The sequence below is a fragment of the Sorghum bicolor genome, chromosome 3, assembly GCF_000003195.3.
Source record: "Sorghum bicolor cultivar BTx623 chromosome 3, Sorghum_bicolor_NCBIv3, whole genome shotgun sequence".
NCBI classification, from domain to species: domain Eukaryota; kingdom Viridiplantae; phylum Streptophyta; class Magnoliopsida; order Poales; family Poaceae; genus Sorghum; species Sorghum bicolor.
The window spans coordinates 71257423-71275133 of record NC_012872.2 but is presented as its reverse complement, the minus strand read 5'-3'; the positions used below and the strand labels follow the sequence as shown (position 1 = coordinate 71275133).

Below are 17711 nucleotides of genomic sequence, written 5' to 3'. Positions count from 1 at the left end.
TACAGTATCGAAAGCCAAAAAGTTTCCGGAACTAAACAAGGCCGCAGTTACTTTGCTCGCAAAACAGGGGTACATGATGCTTGCAGACACAGCAAGCGAAGTACAGAGTCAGTCACAGCACAGACAGGGCCCGCTTTCCAGAGAGGGCTAGACGATTTCAAAACACATGGCTTTTACATTGTGGCCTTGTTTAGTTCCAAAAAAAAAATTGTAAAATTTTTCAGATTCTCCGTCACATAGAATCTTTAGACATATACATGTAGTATTAAATATAGACAAAAATAAAAACTAATTGCACAGTTTGGTCGGAATTGACGAGACGAATCTTTTAAGCCTAGCTAGTCCATAATTGAATAATATTTGTCAAATACAAATGAAAATGCTACAGTATCAATTCTCAAATTTTTTTAAACTAAACAAGGCCACGCAGTGCTGATTCTCTAGCAAGTAAATGCAAAAAGGTATCAGTCACATACTCGGGCCAGCATGTTTCTTCAGGGATCATTGGGCCGTTGTACCCGTATTGTGCAAATGGCCAAGCATAGTAAGAGCAGTAAGAGATTACATTCATAGACGTTCAATAGCAAATAACAGCTCCACGTAATTTCAGCTTTCAAGAAACAAATGTTTCCATATGCTCATGCTTTCCTGGGGTGGTGGTTTTCGTGACCCCAAAAGTTAGTTCTTTGAGGAACTAGTTTACAGTATGAGAGTGAACAGCAATGGCCACTAACACTGTATAAATGATGCTGAACAGATTGACCAGAAGTTATTGTCAAAATCATCATGATTAAGGCAGCTAATGCTATGAATCAAGTTCTCCCAGTATTCTGGTTGGAAATCAAGCTAAACAACGGCCAGCTGTCGGCCCCTTCATTCCAACTGACATAGCTAGCTTCTGCTCTAGTTGTTTGCAATGTATATCTCACCTATGCAATGTTGGGTAGGACTCTGCCATGATCAGAACAATAAGTGAAGTCCATCCAGTAAATGACCGCGCACCCTTTCCCTTTCCTTTGTTCTTCTGGTCATAGTTTTCCCAGAAGAATCCTGTTTCATTGTAATTCTGCACGATATTCCTGTAAATGTAAAACCGGAGAGTAGCGTAAGCAATCCATTAGACAAGCTACAGTTCAGCTAATTTATTTGGTTTCAACTCAAGAGAAGAATGAACACACCGGATAAGATTTGATCTTAGCTTGTCATACAATTCCCCTGCCCTGCTGCTATATGGTCCATCCTCTACAGGAAAGCACAATGTGAGATCATTGTGCCAGCAGAAGGGTTTGCAAAGGGTATAAACTAGGCACTTAAAGAGCTTACCATGTGCATAGTGATGTAGTGCGGAAAGAACCATGTAGTTCATGTTTATCCAAATGGCACCTCTCCAGTAAGGGGGGTCATGCTCTGTATTACGCTTCATATATATTGAACTGGACCATGTATCAATAGATACTTCAGAACCCGGTTATCAGATGACCAAATAATATATCTATATAAACCATCTTGAAAGGTATTGGGAGCATGAATGCAGTTTGACAATTCCATCTAGTCACATTGAAACATTCATAGGGTAGGAAAGCAAAAGCATATATGCTCCAGATATCCAAACTTATGTGCTCTTTTGGGAGAAGGGTTGGGGGTGGATGAGGGGGAGGGGAGGATGGACAAAATAATAGACCAAATCTGACGATTTACCTTGTTCTAGAAAGCGATCGAAGGCCATAATCTGTCCACAATATAGAAGTATTAGATATCAGATCGAGCTGCTTCTCAAGAACCCACGACTCCTGAGTAGTCAAATGTGATTATTAATTAGGATGGACATCAGAAAAATCATTTAAGTGATAAACAAGACATACAGAAGTAAAGAATATACAGGTGGAATAGTCCCCATCATGAATGGGAAGAGGCTGACATAGCCAACATGGGGTACAAACTGCAGCTGAGGGGGTTGTAATGTTTCTCGCAAGAATTCTCGCCTCATAGTATCCTTGTCTTTCACATCAAACCATCTCAATCGAACCTACAAAAATAACCTCACAATCAAAGTTGAGAATAATGTGTGGCAAACAAAGTACCAAAGCTCAGATGAAGCACAGTGCTGACCTTTTCAGTATGATTACCATAATCAAAATAAGCACCAATTTTGTCATCCAAGTGCAACTGTAAAAATGTCAATAATTACATAACTGGATGTAACAAGCAGTAGTCATCGGGTTGTTTCGATTTTGGAACTAAACCAATATTGTCTCATAAAAGCACAATCGGGTTCAGAACATGATCAATATGTCAACTAGAATAAAACCATGTTTTAAGGCAGAATTTTCTATAACGTACAATTTCCTAGAAGGTTCCAGACATTCACTCTCAAGAGGAGTGGACCAGGTTTATGCTGGAGTCAAGACAGGGCCAAAATACTTGAGAGATCTCCAAAAAACAATTCCAATATGATACAAAAATTCAAGGCCTTCCATGTATTCGTGTCTGCGTCTGTACTTTGTTTCACAAAAAAAAATCAAGCGTTTGACAGCACAGTACCTTGTTAAGTGTTCCAAAATCAGAAAGTTGATTTGACATCTTATAGTAATCCTGCAAAAATTGAACAAAGTTTTCCAAAGAAAAAAAGCCAAAGTCAATGATTGAGACAAATCAACTTGAATTAGCAAGTCATGTTCCTACATCCATACTGAACTACCTTTTCAAGAGAACTATCCATTTTAAGAAACTCTGCAATGGAACGGATGCAGTTTGTAGCCAGAAGCATCCAACAACGAAGGTCAACATGGCGTTCTTCATCATTAGGGTGAGATGCACGGGGATAGTCATCCAATCCAGATGTCAAAGTCTGCAAAGTAATTGGGAACATCAGAAGTGCAAACTGAAGGAACTCTAATATGGCATGACGTGGGCTCAATGAAAAAGCTTTTGACCAATTGATCAGTACGGGAACAAGCCACAATGAATTATGTAAAACCTTTGGGTTCAACTCCCTTCTTGTTATGCTGTCTCTTCCATGCCAATAGAAGGTGCCTTCATATTTACCTACAAAAAATTATGATAAATAAGCCAAAGGTAGAAGTGTTGACACGACAAGTAGAATCATAGATGCAACAGTGAATTTGAGATGTAACAGTTACTTAACTAGCTGAGGACCACAATTACAAAAAGAATAGTTTAGAACCAAATATACTTTTTTCACCAAATTGAGGTGAGAGTATAAAATATGGAGCTACCTGAGATCAGTTCTGCAAATCCGTGTCTACAAAAGGAAGTCTAGGAGATCGACTGGAATGACTGTCAGCTGTGTCAACAATTAATTTCTGCTCAAGCTTAGGTTCATGTCTTGTAAGAAATTGTGCTGACTACAATTATGAACTGAAGCCAGGAGTAACTGAAAGTGAAATTCTGCAACCGAAATATACTCTAAAAATTAATAGCACCCAATGAAGGCTTCAAAGTCCCAATCATATCTCATCTTCTGTTTTTTTTTAATTTTTACTATACAACCACAGTTAGCACCTAATAATAGACTGAGCTAGTGCCTCTTGTTAGGCTTTCAACTATCATCTCCGTACACCATATAACAGCTTGTAGGTTTATCATGTTTGTGTGTTTCAGAAATAACCGTGGCAATAGCATTAAAACTCCAACACTAGTCAATATGAGTACAGCAAATGAAAGTGGAAAAAGAAAGCTCACCTGATTGTGTACTGTTGAACCACTGAAACCAAGAATTTAGCCGTATATAAGCCCTTTCAAGGAAACTGGAAACCTTTTCAGCTTCCTCATCTGAAAACTGCTGTGCATGTATACCACTTGCCAAATCTGTGCCAAGACAAAGGAAATATGACAAAATTAATCGAAAGCAAGACTTTATTACAGTGAAATTCAAGACTTCAACTCTACAGACCTTCATATGTTTAACAGACTTTAGGTGCTTGTCAGTCAACAAATTTTCTTAGCATTCTATGCTTATGTCAAGGGCCTCGAACCCCTGACTGGCCGGACCTCGGCTACGTAGCTCGTAGCCGCCGTCCGTCACGCCGGCGAGGTTATACCCCTCAGCCGTCGGCTTGTAGAGAGAGATGGGAAGATTAGGGATAACTTTCTGCTTAATCTCAACTTGTCCCTGCGTACAGTATATAAGGCCCGTGGCCTAACAGATGGAGAAAGCTCTCCTTAATTGTAGGACTAATCTTAACAAGGAAATAACTAACTAGCTTTCCTCCTAATCCTCTCAGCCACTCGCCTGCCCTTCCTGGGCCCTGGCCGCGCGCTCGGCGTCCCTGCGCACGTCGCGGGCTCTCCTGCGCCGGGCATAAGTTCGCCCGCACATGACAGCTTATAATTGGATAAGCATACACCAAAATGTTACAAACTAACATATTTTGTAATATTCCCAAGACAGGTCTTCTGTTCCTTGAACACTATATGCCGTGCCCTTTTTCATATATTATGGCATTTGAATATTGGAGAAAGAGGAACAGAAAACTGCAGTTTGTAAATTCATTTTATAGGTTATGCTTCAACAATTTTCATTTAAAGGCATGCCATGCAGGCAAGTTACACTAAATATCAGAGGAAACAAAGAGTTAGATATCACAAGATACACTAAACACATCATCAACACGAGTAGGAAGAAAGAAAGTAATGGCTTACCACGTATCGCAAGAAATAAAGTTGGAGGATTTCCATTTGAAGGGTACTGCAGAACAAACTCCTCAGGAACTTTACTGCATGATTGCAAAAGTTGTATTATATAAGAAGTGTCACACTAAACTTATCACTGGTTGTGACAGTAGAAACAACCTTAAAGCTTCAGCTCCTAAGATTTGCTCCCTGGGAATCCATCCATCTGAATTAAGCAGATCTAACCAATGCCCAATGATATCCATAGATATATGCACATCCCACCGCCTGTACATCACCGAGGATGTGCGTTAGAGCATATAGCAGAAAACTTTTGTTGAACACTGAGATAAAATCTAATAGTTACCAAATGACTAATTGATGGAAGCCCTCATCCCACAGAAATCCCCTTGGAAAGAATGAGCGGCTGGGCACAGCGGTATATAACGCAGCAGGCCAATATGGAATATACTTATCCCCATTTTTTTGCTGGCAGAGAAACATAAGCAATAAGTTTTGGTTGTCTGTGAGCTGTGACTTGTAGCTCAGGAATTCAGATGCAACATACTACAAAATAGTATAAAAATAACACGCAGCTATTTTATTTTTTTTAAAAAGTATCCTGAGATAGAATTTCTCAGAACAAGAGCAGATTACAACATATGAACAAATGAAACTGATGTCAGGTGAAGCTCTAAAACTTACTGTAAAACCTTTCGGAAGTGCAATTTTGGATTGCCCATAGAAGTAGCCAACGCCGCCAAGAAGATTTGACAAGGCAGCTCTACCAACAGATAATTCTCTGGAATCAATCTTAATCAAAATGAAAACTACATCAGCATAGGTCAACGACAAAAACTTTAGTCAAGTTTTACTAATTGTCTACAGCATTTCTTATCTAACAGCAAAAATAAATTAACGATTAAAATGTTTTCAACTGTAGTAAATTGAAGCACACAAAGACTTAACACTGAAAGACACTATCATGAACACTGACATATACACAAACAAATACAAGAGCCAATAAAGTAATGCTCATCCAACAAAGGCGCACCTTATTATTTACATTGAAGATTTGATCATATCTCTCTTCAAATTCCTTTTGTTTTGTTTCAAGACTTGTACTCAGCATGGGACCTGACATCATTAGTGAGAAGTGAATAAGACAACAAATATGTTGTTCTTGAATTTCATATTCATCACAAAGACAAGATGTAGATAAAACAGACCCAGAAAAATATGCAAGGATGTAGAACAGGCCAAGAGCCAAGTAGATTTGTTCAAAATGATCAGTGCGTAAAGAATTTGAGTGGTGACTTTGCATCCCATGACAAATCGAATGAGAAGAATCACATATAGTGTTTGCAGTGTGCACTATGCAGCAGAATCACCTGTTAGCTTGCTAATCCGCTCTTCAGTCACTGGAGACTTTGAGGCAGACCCTGACAAGAATACTAGGTCTATTTGAGCAGGAGTCTTTATGGAAACCTATCAAATCAAAATAAAGTAAGCATAAATCATAATGCAATAGCTGACAGGAAAAAACAACATAAAGCCTAAACCACAGCAAACATGGATCAGAAGAATTAACAGAGGATACCAGTAACATTTGGTTATATAATATATAAAGTAGAAAACAATAAAATATTTTATAACATAGTTCACCAAAAAAAGAGCCTTAATACATCCTCCATGTGTCCAATCCATACATATTACTACTACATAACAGTGAGTATAGCTAATGTGCTAATATATTTCTATTGCTAATGCTTAACTGAAATATGGCGTGCCAGTGATCAAAGTTATGGCATGCAACACCTGCTTCTCGACATTATACTGACGAAACAAGCACACGTTGCGCATCATTTACCATTTACGAAAGTCGAAAAGAAATAAGATGGTGTTAATGACTCTTTCTATCGAAAGGCTGCACACATACATGAGGAATACAAAATTATAATGATGGAATAAATTTCCTTGCCCTCTTCCAGTTACCTGATAGACCATTATATTTGAAGAATCTTCAGTAATGTCTGGTAGGTTAAGGTTTCCAGTTTGCATTGCCTAGAGATAAATCCATATAAGTAGCTACATTGAAAGGTAATTAATGAAATACAAAATGTTCTGATTTTTTCCCAAATACTCACTCCATTCCAAATTGTAAATCATTTTAACTTTGTTCTAAGTCAAACTTTTCTAATTTGACCAAGTTTATAAAAAAAAATATACAAACATCTACTATTTCAAACTATATTTATTAGATACACCATGAAATATATTTTCATAGTGAATTCATTTGATGTTGTAAATGTTAATATATATTCCTATAAACTTGGTCAAAACTAGATAAGTTTGACTTAGGATAAAGTCAAAACGCAAAACAATTTACAATTTGGAGCGGAGGGAGTAATAAGGTAAATGATGAGGAGTTTAAAATACATTAGTCGCGACAGCTTGTTGTACTAGGTCACTCAGATTATGCATACTCATTGATTTGAATCCAGCTCTGTGAATTTCCAAATTGTCCTGTGAGAAACAGAGTTGCATATATCCATATGAGAGTTAGTCAAATGGAGTTGCACCAGCATATCCCAGTCGCAAACAATACTGAGTTAACAAGGTAAAAAACAATCAAGACAGATACCTCTGATCTCAAGTGCAATTCCCAATCACCAATCTCCTCATGCGACCCAGATGCCAAAAGAACAGGGCCTCTTGATGAAGGTTCATATGAACCCATAGTGATCTGATTTCCAGTTTCATCAGCAATGTAGAAAAAAAGATGTGTGGTGCTTTCTTGAGCATCACTTAAGCCTGACCTAGAGAAAGTTTAACAACAAGGAATAAATTTATTTTGGTTTGATAACTTTGCAGGGTTGCAAGTAAGTAATCACAGGTGATATCCTACTGAGCTGAGATCAGGCAACGAAGAAAACAATTCAGACTTATTATTCTTTCCATCCTCTGTTTAGTATGTTTACAAACTGAGATGCATTAGAACATCTTTTCCGTAAGATTGAAATGATCTTTTCTTCAATTTGCAGATAATGAAAGTATATTTACCTCTCACTGTTAGCATCCAATCGAACTGCCCAGTCTCCACCATAACCACTGTTCTCTCCTTTCTCTTTCAGAAAACTAGTAGTCAAGAATAAGCCATGATCAACCAGCACTTGACGTCCATAATCCCTACCATTGTGAGCTGTCCACCCAAATGTGCTCAGCTCATCAGAATCTTGGCAAACATGGCGAAGAAAATATTGTCCATTTTTCAAGCCAATCCACATCAGTCCAGCAATTAGAGACAGAGGGGTTCTGAAATAGAAGTAATATTAGCAAGAAATTCTTGAATCCTTGGTTCCAAAGAATTCTCATTGCATGAGGACGGTACTTTCAGCTAAAAAATAGCATCGTGTATTGTTTTAAAAGCCACAGTATAGAAGTAGTTTCATTGTATAAAGATGATTGACTCCATACGAAGGCACATAGAAACTGCTCAGTGTCTATAAGATTCTAACTTTCATGACAGTAAGGAAACATCATCAAAACTATTTTACACGAGGAACATGAACTTTCAAATGTAGTCCAAGCAGTAGAGAACTACAGGAAGGGAATAATTTTCAGTAATTAACTTGCTATAAAGGAGAATAGGGAGACTTTACAAAAGTTTAGCACCTTGCACGAAATCCAAGGTACACATTTGGTCTATAAGTGCCCCAATACAAACTTTCCTTGTGGTTACTTTGAAACTGCAATCATTTAGGCATGAACCATCAGAAAGGTAACATGGTTACTAATAAAAGCTAAGGATACAAAAAATGAGAGCCTTTCAATTATGCATCATTCAGAAGGGAAAAAAAACCTAGATCAAGAGAAAATCAAGTGCATACTAGAAAAAAAGTACAGATACATATATTAGTGAGCATTTTATCAAAAGCAGTGTTTGGTTGCTAGGTAGCATATTCATACTTCGTGACAAACAAATTTCACTAGCTACTACTGCGCTTCAACATAACTCTATCATCGTTAAATATGAAGTGAAGTACGATTAATAGCTCATGGTGCCAATCTCAGCTGATGCTAAATCATAGTCACCACTGCTTCACGAATGCATAAAGCAACCCTTACAAAATCAACTAGAGGCCCTGAAACTACAGTGGCATACTTCTCTACTAGCTTTACCTGTCGTGCAATTTCAACCTTCGGCTTCTAGACAGTGCCACAGAACATAGAACACTCGACAAAAACATGGCAAACAAATGGACATCACCTGAGGCAGATCCATCATCCTGGGTGCTGACAGCGGCGTTACGGAGCGCATGACCTTTCGCAGCGTCGCCGCTCCCTCCCCTTCCACCTCCTCCCACCACCCGCCAGTATACACCACGAAGGCGACCGATACGAGAGCGAAGGAAGCGATCACGAAGAGCGCGAGGGTTCGGGGGGCCACGTCCATGAGGCGCAGGGGGCCATGGTCGCCACGGCCACGGCGCCGCGCCGCTGCGGCCGCGGCTCGGCGAGCGCCCGGCTCCGGCTCCGAGGCCTCAGAGGGCCTCCCGCGGCTCCTGGCCGCGGCGGCCGGACGCCGGGTGCTGCTGCCGCCGCCGGTCATAAGAAAACTCGCCGGCAATCTCGCCGCTTCTGCTGGGGACCGTGACTCAGTCGAGTCGTCACTTGGGGACTTGGGGTCTTGGGACTTGGGAGACCGGAGGGGGGTTTCGATACGTACTTCGCACATTTTCGCCTCGCTTTTTCCGTCACGTAATGTCGGAATTACGCCTAAGCCCATCCTTACCCTGACTAATAATATATTCAAATCCGATCAGGATACAGTTTTTTTTTCTCTATATATGTTTTTCCCCGGACGTTTGTCGGAATCGATATCCTAGGTACCAAATCCGCGTCGGTTTTTGTGGCGCCCATAGCTGACCATATATTATATTCATCTGAATACACAGGGCCAGGGCGGGATTGAAATCGATTGGCAAAAACAATCGACCGGTATGATCCACATGCAACCCAAACGGATCCGTCGGATGACGCCGGTGCCAGATTCGGATGGCAGTAGCAACCACATCCCTGATGACATAATCTTCTTCCAAATTCTCGTGCTGCTTCCTGTCAAGTGCCTTGTGCGCTTCCAGTCCGTATGCAAGAGTTGGCGTGCCACTATACTCAACACTCAATTTATCCGCTACCACCTGGAGCATTTCAGGACTAGATTGTCAATGGTTGTCATGCCCCGAAGGTACGAGGAGGACCATAAAAAGTTTGGCCTTGAGGGTGTCACTTTCTACAGTTTTCAGCCTGGGCAAAGCAAGGTTGCCGAGCTCATCCTAGATAAGAGGTGTCCAAGAGGGATGCCAGTGTTCAGCATGCCTCTGTATTGTGATGGACTTATTTTGATCCCTTGCACGACAGGACGGATGTTTCTGTGTAACCCGGCAACCAGAGAGTTTGTTGAATTGCCACGAGGAAGTCGTAATGTCGCCGGGGACCATAGGGTCGCCTTTGGTCTCGACCCTTGTACTGGCAAGTATAAGGTTGCTAGGCACTTCTTCCGCTCCTACTCCGAAACGTTACAGGCAGATGGAGAAGGCACAGTTCTAGAATACAGTGCTGGGCATGAGATCTTGACCATCGATGATGGACTAGATGCTTGGAAATGGAAGGCAACCATAGACCCACCTTATGCTATCAATGCCAGGACTCCAATTTGTCTTCCTGGGTTCTTCTATTGGAGTGCTCTCCGCTCCATCACCGGCCATGGAATTAACAAGGTCAGTTCACATGTCATCCTTCGGTTTAGCTTGCACGATGAAACGTTCACCGTGCATCCCAACCCACCATGTCGTAGTTTTCTAAGCAACAATGACACACTGTGCGAGCTTGGTGGTAAGTTATGCTATGTCCACTCTTCCTCACCATGGGATGTGGACATTTGGTTAGCAGAGGATGGACCAAACCTTGCTTGGCTTCGGCGTTGCCGTCTCTGCTTGCCCCTGCCAAGGTTGTTAACCGTTTTCGCTTGTGCTTCGGCTGATAGAGACAAGATATTTCTGTCCATCGATGCCGGTTACCTTTTGAAATGTGATCTAAGTAATGGATCACTTGAGAAAATAATCGACATGGCGGACTTGGTGTACGACAATCGGGATGGGACAAAATTCTGCTCGGGTGTGCAATCTGCTGTACACTACATGGTTCCTTGTGTAGAATCACTTTTGCGTATTAGACCACAGTAAAATTGAGCGAGCAGATATTCTATGGGATCAATAATAGTTGTAAGCTTACATGCACCTTAGTGCCCAATTCTTTTTCTGTGAGACTTTGTAACCTGAGTTTGTAAAAACACTATTGTAATCTATTTTTTTTTACTTATGTTGATTGTTTGGATTCATTATATTATCAAATCATTGTGTATACTTGTGACATCCCTTGGTGAGAAACGGTGGACCAAAAAGTAATGTTGATCTGGTCTATTCTACTACTGTATGCGGGGTAATTTTTGGACACCAACTAGCTATGCAAGATACTCATACCTCTAGCTCTTGTCTCACTTCTATGGCTCCAAACCAGGTCTATACTGATGTTGTTGTTGCTGCAAATAGTGCACATACGCCATGCATGGTATTATCATTCCAATCACAAACAATCCGAAATGAGCTATTATCATGAAAGGTCATTCTACTTGCAGGTCTGTGAAATGTTTTGAGATAAACAAACAATCGGAAATGTCTTTTGATGAATCATTTATTATACTTGCAGGCCATCGGAGATGTCTTACAAATCAGCAAGCGGTTGCTTAGATGTAAGCAATCAATCTTGTGTTTCTACTGCCATAACATCTTTATTTAGGCATCAATTAGAATATGCAATTCTGCTTTATAGCACTGATAACCTTTTTTTGTACTACGCATGAACCGAATTTTGTTACTGATGGATAATGAAATTACAAGAGTTGGTGCTTCAGAGTTTTAACAAAACCGGTCCCTAGTCCTGCTCACCGAGCACATAGGGCTCAGCCTGGAAGACCACCACAATGATCACCCACAAAATCCCAGACACATCACCCAAAGTCCAAGATTCAGAATTAACACAGCTAGCAACAACTACGAACACTTGTACTCCCTCCATCCCAAATTGTAAGTCATTACAAAAATCTTGTAGAGTCAAATTTTTCTAACTTTGACCAAATTTATATTATAAAATAATAATAATAATGGTACTAACTAAGTATCATTAGATTCTTTCTTAATTATATTTTCATAGTATACTCACTTTACGTTACAAATCTTAGTATTTTTCTCTATAATTTTGGTCAAACGTGAAAATGCTTTGACTCTCAAAGATTCTTGAAATGACTTACAATTTGGGATGGAGGAAGTACTATTTAGAGGCGGGCCTTATAATGGATGGTGATCCAGCCCTAACCCAATCTCAATCCTGAATATTTTAGAAATGGCTCGATCCTATTCTAGTTTCCAATCCCTATTTTCAGGGGTATAATCTGATCCAGCCCATTAATTCTCTCTTAAAGATATATTCTGCTTCTTGTCAATTCTAGATCCTTGGGCCTGATCCTTTTACACTATAGGATTATGCCTGCATATTGCTACGAGAACAAAATAATGTCTGACCACCTCAACACGGGTCGTGCGGTAGTGTCAGGGTTATGATCCGCGGGTGTCTCAAGGCATTGACTAACTAGCAGGGCAAGCGACCCAGGGTACGCCAGTTGAAGAAAGCCCAAACGGCCAAGCCCCAACTGAGCTAAGCAAACTAGGCCAAGCGCTAAGGCCAGGGTCAACCACGACCCTTTCATGACTTAGATGCACATGCAACAAGGAGCCACGACCTCTCCGCACCTTGACCTCTAGAAGGATGGGGCAAGGACGAGCCCAGACAAAGCGTGCTCGCTCTAACATGAGCGGACATGCCACACTGACCCCTCAAGGATCGAGGGACAACGAGCATGTCGGTCAACACCATCCCTGCGCCACACAGTGCAAGACAAGACAACACTGCCCAAATGCGGCTGACGTGACATATGTATGATTCCACCCACCATGGGATGGGATCCACGACGATGGCCTTGACTTAGAGGCCAGCCATGGCGACGAGGGGCGCCATGATCCCATGACTCGGGATCATGACCACCAGCTCCACAAACCAACAAAATGCTTAGAGACTGGGGGCGGCTATGAACCCTAGTACAACGCCCTCGGGAGATCAGGAGGCGATGGCAAAGGTCACAGCGGAGACCATGTCACGTAGGACGGCTAGCGAACCACCACCGTGTCTACTATGCCGCCACGGCCGACACAATATGCCACACCTTATCGTGACGTGGACACAAGACCATGACGATAGCCACGCTTGGACATGCACTAGGACTACGTTACTTGCAAGCCAAGTTAGTTTGGTTCCTCTCTTAGGCTCATGACCGCATTGTCAAGACTTTGTATGAGCCCTGGCCCCAAGCTCTATATAAGGTTAGCCAGGGCACTTGAACGACAGATTCATTCTCATTCTTACCATAGTAGGGCTGCTGAAGCTTCCCTTCAGGCAGTCCGTCTCCTAGCTCTAGCTCTCCTATCTCTTTCACTATTCTTGCACCCTTCGTTGTAAGAACTTCAGAGCATTCAAGCGAGGAACGCGCACTCGATCATCTCTGAGATTGGACGTAGGGCTCCGGTATAATTCCTCGTGTCTTTTAGATGCTACCATCATCTTCCTTGAGTAGCGTGACATTCGTATAAATTTACTAGTCTGATTTACAAAACAAAGACAGTTGACACACCAAATAGAGGATAGTTGCACTCTCATTTGTTGAGAAGGAGGCGATGGCTCCTTGCACCCTTGATGAACAAGCTCGCGAGACGTCCCTCGGTGGTTGCATCCAAGAGCTCACCACAACGGGAGGACCAACATCCTCCATTGTCGAAGGCCACGCCGAGTTCTCTATTTCAAAAACTCAGACCCCGCGTCCAGCATTAAACAGTAAACAAGCTCGCGGAACGGTGCCCGGTGGCCACATCTAAGAGCTCGCTATGGTGGGAGGACCAACATTCTCCCTTGCCGAAGGCCACGACCAAGCTCTATGTTCTAGAAACTCAGACCCCGTTAGTTAACATAGAAACTACGCTACACAATGTAGATGTCTTCGCATAATAAATATTATACTTCTCTCCTTAAATCTCTTCCTCCATCTAATACTCTCTCTCCTCTCATTCTCTGCATCTCTCCCAACTCCAATCTGACGAGCAGCAAGACCAATCTGAGGAGCAGGAAGCCTAGCTGCATGCCTACGTCGTCACCAGTCCGGCGGCTTGCACGCATGCCGCTGCAGACCGCAACCGGACAATGCCGCCCACATGCGATTCATCTCTGATCTATTGCCTGCCCGCACGCGAGCCTAGCTGCAAGAAGGCGCGGCCTGCGATTTCCATACAGAGCCAGATTTCCTCGAGCATCCTAGGATCCACTTCCGTGGCCACAGAAGCTTCTTAATTAAGCATGGAAATGCGGTATATTTTTGCTATAGCACCATCTTTCATGTGACGGTGTGCTGAACTCCTGACGTTGAATTTTGATGCCACCTTGCATGTGACATTGTGCCGAACCTCTTCATTTGCAGGTTTAAATATTTTACTACACTACGATCAGTCAGTCAGTAACTGAAGAAAAGTAAGATTGAATCACCAGTAACAAGCAGCTGTGTATTACTGTTGATGCAAAACTGATCTGCAAACACAAAGGGCTAATACCCGATTCAAACGTTAAGGCGTGCCAACCGATTTGACCTTGCTATCGGCAAAGGTGATAACTCGAATACTTTAGTCCTGACAACAGCGATGCGCCCGGATGTCACGGCTAAGAGGTACTCACGCGGAACTCGAGAACACGCCGAGCTTAAGTCGACGAATTCCTAAGAACTCGTAATAAAAAAAAAAGAAGTATGACGAAGTCGTCGAAAAAGTAGATGCTAGAATATGAGTAAAACGTGTGTTTGATTGATTTCTTGATATCGATTATAAGGTCCTAGGGTTTATATTTATACCCTGCTCAAAGAGCTACGACCAGACACGATTAGAATTTGAATTCCAAATTACACGGAATCCATATACAAAACGATGCAAATAACTAAGGAAATAATAAAACTATCCTTCGTGACAAACCAAAACTCCTCCACATGACAACTGGCAGCTCCCGGACTCCTCCTTCGCGTCATCGGCAATCCCCTTGCCATAGTCATCGGCAGACCTCTTTACCCAGTCATCGGCACCATATTACTGCCTGTGGACTTAGTCACATTCAACCTCTCCCTCATCGGCAACCATCCTCATCAGCAACCCGCATCGTACTGCTACCCTATCCTGCCATCCTGGACACGTGCTCAAAAACGGTGTCAACACATGCCCCCCAGTTTCGGAGTATAAAACTATTAATGCTCCGAAATTCTCTGCAATAATGATGCCTTCTCCGCAATTAATGCTCCTAATCTGGTAACCGACAACCTCAATCTGAACAACTCTGATCCTAATCCTCCGCAGATTCCTCGAAATCCCCAACTTCCTAAATGGGCATCTTTCTTGGTCGTACATCGGTAACAATTCCGTTACAAAGATCTGCCGATGCTCCGACCAGGATATTCGCAAAAAACGGTTACCCCCCGTCTATCCGCCCATCGGCAAGATGACCGTTATAGAATATCGCCGATGGACCGACCAGGAGATCGCGCACAGTAAAATATCTTTAGATAATGACCGCTTCCTGTCAAATCACCTGCACAATCCCTGGATTACCGTGCGAACAGTTACCATATCCACCTGAGTACCCTCGGGCTTCTCGGATGCGGCAAAGAGATAAGTCGGATTTGCCCTTGCCCATCTTGTCCTATAAATAGTTCCTTCTTGGGTACTCCTCCCCCATTACACCATTCTACTATCCAACTTTGCTTTTCCAGCGGTGGCGCCATCTACAACCCTCAAGATTTCCGACAAGCACTCCTCTTCATCAACTCTGGTGCCCTCCGACGTCTTCTTCTCGACAAGATGGCCATTGGTTTTGTCGTCCCTGAGGTCAGACTCCCATCTCATCTGCTGTACCTTTTTCTCGCATTCCTGTTCATCTGCGATTCATCTTACCGAATATTTTCCTTTTCCTTTTTCTTTGTATTTTCATTCCCCAAAACACTAGGAGTTGTCCAACAAAATTGTCATCCCTACCGATCAACCACACCTTCAGTGCCTCGGCCCTCTAGGGGATCCAGATCCAACCGACCTTATCAATGCAGAAACCAACAGGATTCCTTTTAGAGCTGAAAACTTTTCTTTGGATCTGTGGAAAGACACCTTTCGCTCTTGGCCCAGTCCTACTGTAGGGTGGAAAGATTGGTTCTTGAGGGTCAGCAATTCTTATGAAGTTCAATGGGGTGAGAGGAAGTTAGCTCAATGCATTAGGCTTTCCATTGCCGATATGCACAGGAACGAGTCATTGCTGATAGCTGCATCCTACTTTTGGTCAGACACTCTCAATGCTTTTGTTTTTGGCCACAGCCCTGCTTCTCCTACCCTTGCCGATGTAGCCATGCTTACTGGGCTAGATATATCTTCTGCCGATAGCACCCACTTTTTTGATACCGCCCCCAGTGCCAAAGTGGAGACTCGCACTATCGGCGGTTGGTCAGGGTACATCCAGAAGTACCGCGGGAGAGGGCCTGTCACCATAAAGGAGCAAACCACCCTTCTGAACATGTGGCTGGACAAGTTTGTATTCTGTGGTCGATCGGCAGGACCGACTTCTGTCTATCTATCGGCAGCAGAAAGACTGGCTAGCGGCGGCCAATTTCCTCTCGGCCAATATTTGCTCGGCGCTGTTTATCACCTTCTCCATCAGGTAGCCCAGAAACTCCTGTTTGGCCAATCCATCGGCAACTTGGGAGGCCCCTGGTGGTTCATTAATATGTGGCTCAATCTGCACCTGCACAAGCGCCTTGATTTCAACTTGTTCTCACAGCACTTTCCAAGAGATATAGCCGAGAATCATGTGTTGGGTGAAGAGGAATCGGCAACGCGTGCCCCCTTGAATTTTGGTGAAGCCGTTATAGTCTTACCCGGTTCAGGGAACAATCCGGATCAGACCGGCCGATTTTTCGAGACTCTGTATGAGGGTCTGGCCAGAGATGAACGACCATGGCTGGCTTATGACGATCCAGACAGCATGCTCCCTCTGACCTTCAATCCATTTGATGAAGCTCTCGACAGGGACAATGAGGTGATGATGGCAATTGTGACTCCCAGAGCCATACCAGTGAATTTCTTCGGTAGCACGAAAACCTCTCCCCAAACCTATGAATTTTATAATCCATCGGCATTAGCTCGCCAGCTAGCTTTCGGCCAATTGCCGATTGCACTTCCTTATGCCGATGTAATAAAGCCCAGAGAACCCATCGCCAACCTCCTCGAGTGGACTCGAGTAGCCCAGCTACCACCAAATGCCGATACAGATGTGGATCTGTCAGAATGGGTTCCAGCTGCCTTTATCACTCAGGCATACAAGCTATGGTGGGCAGAATGGAAAGAGAGTCTATTCTGCAGATCGGCCCTCTCATACCGCGGCATAATCGACCCCGAATACGAAGTCCCTGATGACACTGTAAGTATTTTAAACCGATGTCTCATTTTCCAACACTATTTCCATCGGTAACTTACCCCTGTATTCCTTTTGCAGATTGACAACACCCCCCCATCGGTTAGCAGGAGTGGCAAGCCGATCGACTTATTCCCATCAGGCCCGATCTCCTCAATCGGCCATAATGCCCCCACTCTGGCTTCCATCGTGCACCGGGGTGCGCGCCTCAAGAAAGTTACCACCCGGAAAACTCAGACATCACCAACGGTAACTGCTTCCACTCTGGCGCAAGCTCTCAAGGCAATCTGTTAAAACCTTTTTCATTTATGCTGACTATCTTTGTATCGGTTATCTGTGCTCATAAACTCCTTTTTATTGTTGCAGCAAACTGGTGCATCGGCAAAAGCCAAACGCCAAGGTGCCGATGCCCCCCAGTCTAGCCA

At 42.9% G+C, this 17711-nt stretch overlaps 2 protein-coding genes across 3 annotated transcripts; one reads left to right on the top strand and one right to left on the bottom strand.

Moving 5' to 3' along the window:
- Positions 573 to 9316, bottom strand: LOC8059369 (alpha-glucosidase 2). Of its 2 annotated transcripts, XM_021456495.1 has the most exons (22): positions 8903 to 9313; positions 8308 to 8381; positions 7696 to 7947; positions 7277 to 7451; positions 7072 to 7158; positions 6628 to 6696; positions 6024 to 6120; positions 5687 to 5769; positions 5338 to 5445; positions 5000 to 5121; positions 4813 to 4920; positions 4663 to 4736; positions 3703 to 3828; positions 2978 to 3045; positions 2699 to 2848; positions 2542 to 2592; positions 2110 to 2166; positions 1880 to 2026; positions 1699 to 1790; positions 1324 to 1433; positions 1179 to 1242; positions 573 to 1079 (listed from the first exon to the last, which is right to left on the bottom strand). In XM_021456495.1, the coding sequence occupies exons 1-22, from the start codon at positions 9242 to 9244 to the stop codon at positions 926 to 928; spliced, it is 2610 nt and encodes an 869-aa protein (XP_021312170.1). In that variant the 5' UTR covers positions 9245 to 9313; the 3' UTR covers positions 573 to 925. The 2 variants fall into 2 exon arrangements, with proteins under 2 accessions (XP_021312170.1, XP_021312169.1); XM_021456494.1 differs by having other exon boundaries at positions 1179 to 1433; positions 8903 to 9316.
- LOC8079801 (putative F-box/kelch-repeat protein At1g12870) lies at positions 9669 to 11337 on the top strand. Its single transcript, XM_002458952.2, has 2 exons — positions 9669 to 10527; positions 11330 to 11337. Exons 1-2 carry the CDS (start codon positions 9669 to 9671, stop codon positions 11335 to 11337), a joined length of 867 nt encoding a protein of 288 aa, XP_002458997.2.